The sequence below is a fragment of the Lutzomyia longipalpis genome, chromosome 1 (genome assembly GCF_024334085.1).
Source record: "Lutzomyia longipalpis isolate SR_M1_2022 chromosome 1, ASM2433408v1".
Lineage (NCBI taxonomy): Eukaryota > Metazoa > Arthropoda > Insecta > Diptera > Psychodidae > Lutzomyia > Lutzomyia longipalpis.
In genome coordinates, this window is record NC_074707.1 from 31,435,386 (window position 1) to 31,445,709 (window position 10,324).

At 39.2% G+C, this 10,324-nt stretch overlaps 5 protein-coding genes across 7 annotated transcripts in view; 1 reads left to right on the forward strand and 4 right to left on the reverse strand.

Moving 5' to 3' along the window:
* LOC129786110 (replication factor C subunit 4) overlaps positions 1–10,324 on the reverse strand; it is a 635,780-nt gene that overhangs the window by 61,226 nt on the left and 564,230 nt on the right. The window lies entirely within an intron of this gene.
* Positions 1–10,324, reverse strand: part of LOC129785980 (extended synaptotagmin-2) — a 633,447-nt gene that overhangs the window by 61,226 nt on the left and 561,897 nt on the right. The window lies entirely within an intron of this gene.
* The window catches only part of LOC129785995 (protein kinase C-like), a 501,513-nt gene that overhangs the window by 61,226 nt on the left and 429,963 nt on the right, over positions 1–10,324 (reverse strand). The window lies entirely within an intron of this gene.
* Positions 340–6,568, forward strand: LOC129785963 (uncharacterized). Its single transcript, XM_055820661.1, has 6 exons — positions 340–452; positions 2,491–2,695; positions 2,760–5,122; positions 5,189–5,551; positions 5,618–5,769; positions 5,835–6,568. The coding sequence occupies exons 2-6, from the start codon at positions 2,495–2,497 to the stop codon at positions 6,056–6,058; spliced, it is 3,303 nt and encodes a 1,100-aa protein (XP_055676636.1). The 5' UTR covers positions 340–452; positions 2,491–2,494; the 3' UTR covers positions 6,059–6,568.
* Positions 6,825–9,921, reverse strand: LOC129785993 (acetylcholinesterase). The gene is made up of 4 exons (XM_055820736.1): positions 9,898–9,921; positions 9,011–9,470; positions 7,770–8,946; positions 6,825–7,703 (listed from the first exon to the last, which is right to left on the reverse strand). Exons 2-4 carry the CDS (start codon positions 9,450–9,452, stop codon positions 7,145–7,147), a joined length of 2,178 nt encoding a protein of 725 aa, XP_055676711.1. The 5' UTR covers positions 9,453–9,470; positions 9,898–9,921; the 3' UTR covers positions 6,825–7,144.

Here is a 10,324-nt window from a genome sequence, read left to right on the forward strand (position 1 = left end):
AACCAATTTCCTTTCGATAAAAATAATTGGGCTATTGGAGTTTTTAATCAATCCAATTACACCAAGTTCTTACAAATTAATTTTTTGTTGAGGTCAGAATTAATCTGTGACTTGTCTAGAAGTTTATTTTATCAATTTTATATCCATGAACTGATTATTCGTAAAACATCATTTTGATTTATTATTTCCTTGTTTTTCATTCTCTCGTAATTTGTTTTCTTATAAGACTACGTTGTTTTTCTCTAATTATTATTCTTATTGGATTTTTTTTCTGCCGCGGTTTGATTCCAGTATACATATAAGACATTCGCGGTTGTATTCGACGATTTTTGTCACATCGACTTATCGACGAAAACTTCAGGTTGGTTCATTTTTTTCATTTCTGCGAGGCGAAGAAGTCTAATTTGTGGTTTGGCTGTGATAAAATTATTAAATTTAGCTGCTGTCTAATCGTAAGTAATTCCTCATTGTTACTCAAAAACCTTCTTAGAGATTTGCCATAATCAAAAAGAAATTGCGGATGGGCATCATTGACGAATTTCTGGGAACAAAAAGCAAAAAAAAGGCGCCACACTGAATTTCTTCCATTTCAACAATTAGAAATTGTGGGTCATTTTACAAAGCATTTTAATCGTGTAATTTATCCGTATAAAATGGAATAGCCGTACAATTTCTCAACTCCATTGACGAATGAATGCAATTCCGGATGAATTATGTCATGCCACATCATGCACATTCTGATAAAATTCTCGAAAAAAGATCCTTTTGCATTCGCAGACCATTTTTTCTGCCGCTCAAAAATGTTCCTGACACGTCAGAAATTTTGCCGGGCGCAGGAGATCATTTTACACGCAGAGATTTATACAAATCCACATGCCATGCACAAGCATAATGCTACTTGATATAAAATTGTAATCTCTTTTCTCCGGGAATTTCACTAGAACAAGGCATCCAGAAAAGGTGGCAATTGGATTTTTTTTGGCAATGTCGGGGGGGCGCATTGCATGCGGGGAACAACCGCTATTGTAATCAAATGAAAATTCTATTAAATCACGCAGTGATTTTTGCAGAGGCCACGAGTTTTGAAGCACTCTTGCAGCGATTTCTGTTTATTTCGTTTATTTTGTCTATTTTGCTTAAGCAAAAGAGCCAATGACCCCGTATACGGCCATGTGGGTCACATAGCTATAGCATGAGTTGCGGTGATCACAATCTGAGAGTTATAAAGCGGCCCAATTTTCGTGTCTAATTTACCGAGACGAAAATAAGAGATCTTTTTTTCTTAAAGAGGAGGACTCTTTCTACTGGTTTTTGCCGAAAAAAAGAAGCAATTCTTTGTGGTACAAAATAGGGGAGAGTGGGCTGTAATGAGTTGAATTCAATTAAATGATGTTCATCATCAATCTGGTCGTTCTCTAAAATTGTTTTATGAAAATATTATGCTAAAATTCATTTTATTTATTGATCCTTTTTATTGGTCTTGAGGCATCCCTTCTGCGATAAGCTTGTTACCAAGCAATTTTACTTAAATGTTTTTGACGCAAATTGGATGCAATGGATAACACCATGCACATGTGCTTAAAAGGAACAGATAAACATCTTTTTCATGGAGCGCCATAAAGAAATGCAGTTTTCTACTTTTTTAGGGATTTTTTTTAAACTTGTGCAATAAATAAAAGGTTTTATGGCTTTTCTTTGGGGGTTTTTCCAAACTTTTTCTTGCCAGATATTTGTCGAAGGGGTTCGAAAGGTACCACAAAAAATGAGATATGGGGTAAACGAAGAGATCATTTTGGTGAAGACCACCAAGATTTCAAGTTCACAAAATTTTCTTCGCATTTTAATTCACAAGATAAATAGTGCAACAGTTTGTTTACGTGATTTCGTTCATTGATTTCACAAAAATAAAGAAATGAAGTGGTAATGCACCTACTATTACGTGTGCTGCATGCAAAAAAAAATGTTTAATTTGTATTAATTACTCCTAATCATGGAAGAAATTGCTAATTTTCTCTTATCTACAAAGTGTAAAGTCAAATTCTCTGTGTCGATTTAGTTGATTTTTGTGGCATTTCATGAAAATATTTTATCTATCACGGTGGTGTGGAAAAAAAATGATTTTATTGTTTCGTTTATTTTTGAGCGCAATGCATGAAGTGAATTTGTGTCAACTGTCCGTATATACGCGAATATATCAGAAACATCATGAGAAAACAGTTATATCGACTCTCTGTTAGTTACTCTTTAGCGTACAATTCAATGTTCAATGGCAGGGTAGTTGAAGACAAGTTAAAAAATAAATTTTTCTACATTAAAATATTTTTTTTTCAAATTTTACGCAGAGTGTTGAATAAATAGCTCAAAGTATTTGGCACCGCAAGATATGGCAAACAGTATTCAATAACTTTTTCTTGTGTACATCCTATTGTTTGAAGAGAGTTTTGAAATTTTAGCAGAATAGTATAAATTTTTACATTCGCATTGTTGCAGCAAAATGGATCAATTGAAGGCTCTGGTGACAACGATAAGGGCGTTGATTATATCACGTCCCCACAACACCACCCTACAGGACCTGATGAAGGAGTACAGGGAGTTGGAGGGAGAGAACATTCCCTTCAAGAAGCTGGGATTCAAATCTTTGGAGGATTTTCTTGTGGACTCCAAATCGTTTGAATTGCGAAGGCAAAATGGAGAGGTAAATTTTGGATTTTAATTTATTTCATTAAATCAATTTTGATGTAATTTTATCTCTGTGGCAGGTATTTGTTCGGGCAATTTTGAAGCAGGAATCAGCACATCTGGTGAAGATGATTGCTGCACAGAAGAAGACGAAACCCAAGAGAAGCCGAGGAACTTCATCTGTGCAGATCCGTCCGCCTTTCATTCGTCATCCTCCTGGACAGTACCAGGCACCTCATCGTCCGATACCTCCTCCACGACCGAGTTATGTTGCACAGAGAATTCTCTCAAGGCCAAAGAGTCAGCACGTGGAGACTGTTACGACCAGGATGCCACGACTTGTGCCAATTGAACCACTTAAACCTCCAACAAAGGCTACCATTCCGGCAGCAGGCACTGTACCGAAGCCTTCGGTAAATCATCGCATTGTCCGGTATGAACCACCAATTGTGGAGAAGTACACTGAAGCCAAAAGCGCACCACGTATTCCGGAAAGGACTGTCAATGCGAGATTGATGCGTCAGTCGTCTCTCCCGACACCACCGGACACACCGAGTCCGAGTCCACCGATTCAAGTGACCGTGCAGAATACTCAATACTCCAATGGCTTCAGCTATTCCCAGGCAACTACGCGCCAATCTCAGCACGTCTCACCCGTCGTGGAGTACACAGAACCAGAGATATCAATGACTGTGACACCAGAACCGGAGAAGTTTGTCCTCAACAAGGACACCACGACACCGATTCAGGATCTCGATGTTTACTGCAGAATGTGTGACTACACCGAACCGCATTACACGTACTCCTGTGTCACTTTCAAAGGTGGCGACAGGATGTTCCAGTGCCGGGTGACAATAAATGCCATGACTTACTGCTCATACCCAGAACACTGTAATTCAATTGATGATGCACAACGTGTGGCTGCACTCATTGCAATTAATCGCTTGCTCGTGGAGGAGGAGATCAAGAAGTATCCGGTGTGCCGAGAGGATGATGTCTCCATTGCTGGCAAATTGGTTCAGACCTTGAAGGAGTACCCACATGGGATTGTCGAGATGGCAATTCCGGAGTATTTCCGCAAAGACTACGGGCTGTCTCTACCTGAAAATTGGGCCAATATTCTCTACAAGTACGATCATTTCACAGTGGAGGAGATTGGTGGTCGTAATATTGTTTACACAGAAGAGATCAGCACAAGTCGTCCAATGTCTGATTTGATGAATGATCTGGAGATTAGCGAGTTTGAGGCATTGGAATTGCCGTGGTCATTGGATAAGTGGACAATCCAAATTACAAATCCCGTTTCGACTACGGAAATTTACGGGAGGATCGTCGGTGAGAAGTACAGTAAGCGTCTGGATGCACTACTGGTTGACATTGAGATGGCAATGATGACACAAACGCCACCAATTGTTCGCTGTGAGGATGTTCAGGAGGGACGTATCTACCTTGTTACGCACAGCACAATTTGGAGTCGTGTACGCGTTGAGGCCATTGATCATGAAAATGCCCGTCATCATTGCTTCTGCATCGATACGGGTGAGCAAGATGTGTACACAGAATTGTATGAGTGCAGTCCTGAGTACCTGAAGCTTCCACATCAGGCAATTTGCTTCAGTTTGGCCTTCTTGGAGAACTTTGAAGGGAATCCATATGTGAAGCAGCATTTGGATTCGATTTTCTTGCGTTCCCCGCGACCACACTTCTTGGCACGTGTGCTGACGAAGCAGGAGGAATTTGAGCAGCATAGCAATTTGGAGAGTGACATGCCCATTAATGTGGTGCTCATGAATGCCGACTGCCCAAGTCTCGAGAACAATGTCAATCAAGTTATTCTGCAGAAGATATGCAATGAGACACCGGCACCACAGCTCGAGCGCACTGCTCTCACACTTGTGAAGATCACGCATGTTTCCCAGAGTGGTGATGTGTTCTGCCAGGTGAAGAATATCGGACTGAACTACATTCAACGCCTCACGGACTCTCTTGTCAATGATCAATCCAAGATGAAGCTCCGACGATCACTCGAATCCACGGATAATGATATTAGATACCTGATTGTTGATCGAAGCACAGATAAATGGTATCGTGCCACCCCAGAGGGTCCAATTAATCTCAAAGACACCACTCACCGGATGTTTTGCATTGATTTTGGCTTTGTGCTCGATGTTCATGTGAATGATATCTCACAATTGGAGCCACTCAGCCAAGCTCTGTGCAGATTCCCCGCTTTGGCCATCAAGTGCCGTCTGTATGGATTGCAGAACATGACACCGCCAATTGTGTCGCGTATCAAGGGACTCCTCAGTGAAGATTCCGAGTGTATAATGAAGGTGATGGTGTCAATATCGGCTGTGCCACAGGTCAATTGCTACATGCGTCATCAGGGTGGGACATTTTTCTGCATAAATGAATCCATCAAGATTGAGGAGGAACTCGTGCGGTAAGAAAAAGAATTTTATGTTTTTTTTTTTTGTAGTCGTCTCAAATATTTTGTTTTTCCTTTTAGGCAAAATGACATGAACCGCAATTCGCCAAGGAGCTCATCCAATTCTCCGGATAGTGAGAATTTTGCAAGACTGAAGACGTCGCTACCAAAGATAGCACGCACACTGAGTGCCTTCCAGAAGATTGAAGACTTTGATGTTCCACCACCAGAGTCGACATTTACCCTAAATGTGGTACACATATCGAATCCAACGAACTTTATCAGCCAACCCTGCGATGGGAAGATTGAGGTAATCTTCAGGGAACTCATGGCCAAGCTGCAGAAACATTGCTCAGGGAGCATTGATAAACCCCTATCTATGGAGCAGCTGGAGATTGGGCAAGCATATGCCGTGTTCTCCGAGAAGGATCGCCGTTGGCACAGGTACAATAGTGCATAAACATGAAGTTTTTTTACTTGTTTTGAAGCTAATTTTAAATGTATTTTTAGGGGCATTTTGGATCAAATGATTGATAGCCAGCTTATGCAGGTGACACTCTGTGACTACGGTGAGAAATTGTTGGTGGCCACCAACAATATCAAGATGCTTCCGAACGATTTCCGCAAACTATCGAAACAAGCCATCAGATGTAGCCTCCATGGTAAGTACAGAAGTTTTTTTTTCTATCTCTAATAGCTAAATTCAAAAGAAAAAAATTATGTTTAGGCATCAAACCAACTCACGGTGATTGGACAACCGATGATATCCTTCGCTTTCGTGAGTTGGCCTCGGATACTGAGAAGAAATTCACCAGTATCATAAAGAAGATTAACAACAAATCCGTGGATGGCAGTAAGATTGTCGAGTTGATGCTTCTTGATCCAGAATCAGGGAAGGATATAATTCTGAACAATATTCTCCTCAAGGAGAATCGCGCGGAATATATTTAAATTTTTTGTGTTAAGTCGCGTAGTTTTGTTTTCTTTTAAATATTAACTACAAAATTTAACCCTTAATTGCTTTTTTCAACGTTACCTTATGAGAAAAAAATCAAATTATACTTTCCAACATTAATTAAAAAAAAAACTTATTATAATTTCATTCCGATGAATTCGAATATATGACATTTTTTCGTTACTCACAAAATTTATTAAATTAAAAAAAAAGAATAATCTGAAGAGATAAAAAGAATGAAGTATTATTAGCAATAAATAACATTTTTTTACCTACTACGTAAAAAGGCTTTATGACCAAAAACAAAACTTATGAATATTTAAATGAAAAAAAAAAAAAATAGAGAGATTCCCATTTGGTTAATCATATCGAATATTTAATATTCATTATTTAAGATCACTCATCATTTGATAAAAGATATTTTTGAAAAGATAATGAATTTAATATAAAAAAAAAAACATGTAGATTGAAAAAGAAGAATAAATATATTTACTCATGTTATTAAATATTTTCATATTTTTTATATATTTATAAACGCATTGAAATATTGTTGTGTTGAGAATTTGTCACAGTGATGTACAATGTTCTCTTTTCAATCTATTTTTTTTACAATATCATTGTGAAGAATTCTCAAGACAAATCAATAAAAATTAAAAGAAATTTATTTTGTCGTTAATATACTACATGTAGTATATAATAATAATATAAAAAGAAAGAAAGATGTGAAATATAAATTTATTTACAAAAAGAAAATAAAAGACTTGAATATTATACAAATTTTTTTGTTGAAAATTTAGAAATGTTACAAAGAAAAAAAAAGTCAATTAATCAACATTTTAGGCAGGTGAAAGGTGATTATTTTAGAATCGATTATTTGTGAGATGGTATCTCCAATTGCGCACTTCAAGACTCCCATCGAGGGCATAAGCGGCAGTTTCTTCGTGTACTGCGGGTGCTTCTTTGGGATCAACGGGTGGCAAAGTAATGTCTTCAGTCCTATCGGTGTCGTTTTTGGTTGGTGATTTGTGAAGACACCGCCTTGTTTGTCGGACAATCCAATTTCGTAGGCTTGAGAGTTTTTGTCATAAAACACTCCCAAAATTTCTTGTATTCCTCTTGAGGATGTACACACAGACGCATAGAACGGTGAGGAGTAAGCACACAAGGGTGAGCATTGAGAAAAATGCATGCTTGTATTTGCTGCTTGTGGGATTTTCGAAGAATTGAATGCCCGACATGTCCTGCCGCCCACTCAGCAATTGGTCACTCAGGTGGGCATTCTCGTAGATGCGTGGAAGGAGTTTCCTCCAGAACGAGTAGACTTTGCTCAATTCACTGTAGTACTGCAAATTGACAATGTCATTTGTGTAGTCATCATTTTGACCACGCGACACGGCTCCACGGCCACTCGGGAGATTGCTGCTCAATTGATATGGATTCTGGGGGACAGCTGTTGCTAATACATCCTGGCGATTGTCGGAAAAAATGTGCTCAATCATCACAATATTTTTCTCCATACCCGACTGCAGAGCTTCCTCCTGCACAGATACCGTGTCCATTTTTGATGAGAGGATTTTTATGTATTTAGCATCCTTCGTGTATGGTTTCCATGCATCAAATAGCCTTCCAGGTGTTGGATTTCTGTAAAAAAAAAACTCTTATCGTCCAACAATGTTAACAATAATTATTTAAATTGTTGTGTATTACCCTGATTTGATAAAATCTCCAAAGTACTGCCGTAGTTTTTTGCACAACTTATCCTCTGATTGCGATAGACGACGACGACCAATTTGTTGAAGCAGACTCGGACCCATGAGGAAGGGAAGATCCGATGTGTGGGAGGCACCTCCAAAGTAATTAACGCGTCCTCGCATATCAATGGAATATGGCTGTTGGAATGAATACACAAAAAGGCTGCTTTTCTTCACAATCACATTACGACCACTTTCAGCGATCGCTTGTTGTTGGCCCCGATATCGAACTATGGCTGGAGTACCATTGATCCCCATTAAATCCCCAGACAAAAGTTCAATTCCCTCGAAGAAGGGAACTTCGTATTTGGCTTCAGACACCAATCTCTGGAGGGCATCTACTAGATAGGGGACACTCCTACTCCTGGGAACCTGATCGAAGAATCTCCAATCAATTGTCTCACGTATTTGTGCTTGACCTGCTCCGCTGTACTCATAGTGCTCCAGAATGTTCGAAACGATTGAGGTGTCAATGAAAGTTTTGAGCTTCTGCGAACCCTGCTTCCCAAATTCAATCCAAGAATCACGCAGGAAGGCACCTTCATTGTTGCAAATTCCCAATAGGATGGGAATATCCATTAAATACGTGCCAGATGCAATAAGTTTCCGTGGATCATCAAGGAGGAAGCGTCGATCGAGAACAGGACCAAGGAGTTTTGTATAATTTCCCATTTGATAAATTAACTCGAAGGCTCTCAGGAGATCTCCCACACTTTTGCGCCTCAAACATGTGAGGGTGTAGCGTATTTCAGTTGAATCACATGCCAATATGTGAATTAATTGCTCCGAAGGAGTTAAATCCATTTGATCTGTATTGTGATCTTGATATGAGTAGGATGAAAAGATCGATCCTGACATGATGATTAGTCGTGTAAAGAGACTCCGCGACTTGGCGCTTGTTAGATGAATAAATGCATTAGCTGCACCAGTTGTACCATGCCCAAGGAGTGTGACCCGTTTGGGATCACCGCCAAATTGATGGATGTTTCTCTGTACCCAGAGAAGAGCGAGATTCTGATCGAGTAGTCCTAAATTTCCAGGCGCCAATTCGTGCTGCAGACTTAACCAGCCAAAGATATTCGATCGATATTGAATTGTAACGACGACAATGCCCTCAGAAGCAAGATCTAGTCCTAAAAAATCATAAAATCTTAATTTTCTATAATTCTATATTTTTAATGTATGAGTTCACTGTACCTGTTGGTCTATGCCTCAGGTAGTCAAAGGCATGATCTTCGCCTGTTATGATAACCACAACGGGGATATTGCCATACCGAAATCCCGTCTCTGGTGTCCACACGTTGAGGAAGAGACAATCTTCACTTGTATGCGACGCCAGTGGGTTGTAGTCACTGGAATCCTCCAGAGGACTTCGCTCTATTTGTGGGCAGATTGGCTGAAAGTCACGTGCTATGAGGGTACCATTCCATCCTGGATGAGAAACTGGCGGAGCAAATCTCAGCTCATCCATCGGGGGTTTTGCATATGGGATACCCAAAAAGGCATAAACTGGAATACGTGAGGACTCCGGGAAAACCTTGATCCCGACAAGGGTACCCTGACTGAGGACTACATTTGTGTACTGAGCATCTGTCCATGGGATTGCCAATAGCACGAGTAGACAAGAAATTTCCATCATCCTCGGGAGAAGTGTGTACTGCGACGAAGAGCAAAAAATAAATAAATAAAAATGTATATCATGAATTTGAATGGAAAAGTATTTTCATTGGGAATTCGTGGAGCATGAAAAATTGTCGGTGTGAGTGTAAAAAAACACTAAATTATTGTCAACATATTTTGCAATTGAAGAGCAACGATCTGTGATAATATTTAGGTAATAATATAATATTTTTCCGTCCATCCAACATGAATTTTTATTTTATGCAAAACGTTCGAAATTTTATTGAAGTTTTAAATCAATCGCAATTTCCGTGATTTTTTTTCTCAATAAATTAAATGCTTTCAATACATTATTTAATGCACGACATTGACCTATATTTAATTTTTTTTTAGAATTCTCACGCTGTGTCACCAAAAAATCTCCACCCAAAATTGTTATATTGATTTTTATTCTGTGCACTTACCTAAAAGTATTTTCATTAATTTCAGCACCAGGATAATGCACACCTTTATTAAAGTTTTTTTTCACATAGAGATCCCTCCTCTGCACTACAGGATAAAAAGATCTTTTTTTTTTAATTAAAATCTACTGGGAGAGAAAATGAGGATCACGAGAAAATCCACTCTGACCAGCATCACTGCAGCTCAATCACTGAACCTTATGGAATCAGTCGTAGTGTTTTCTGGTCGTTTTGGTGACGTCACCGTTCCCGAGTACTTCCGGTGTGGCTGACTGAACTCGGAGATTTCGTACCATACGGCATGCCGAAACGGAAGTATAGTAATTTCCATTTTTCCCAAGCCGCGCGCACTTCATGCTTCAGTTCAGAGCTTTTATGTACGGATGAATTGTGGGTGCAAGGAAGGTACTTTATCATGATTTTTCAGTGT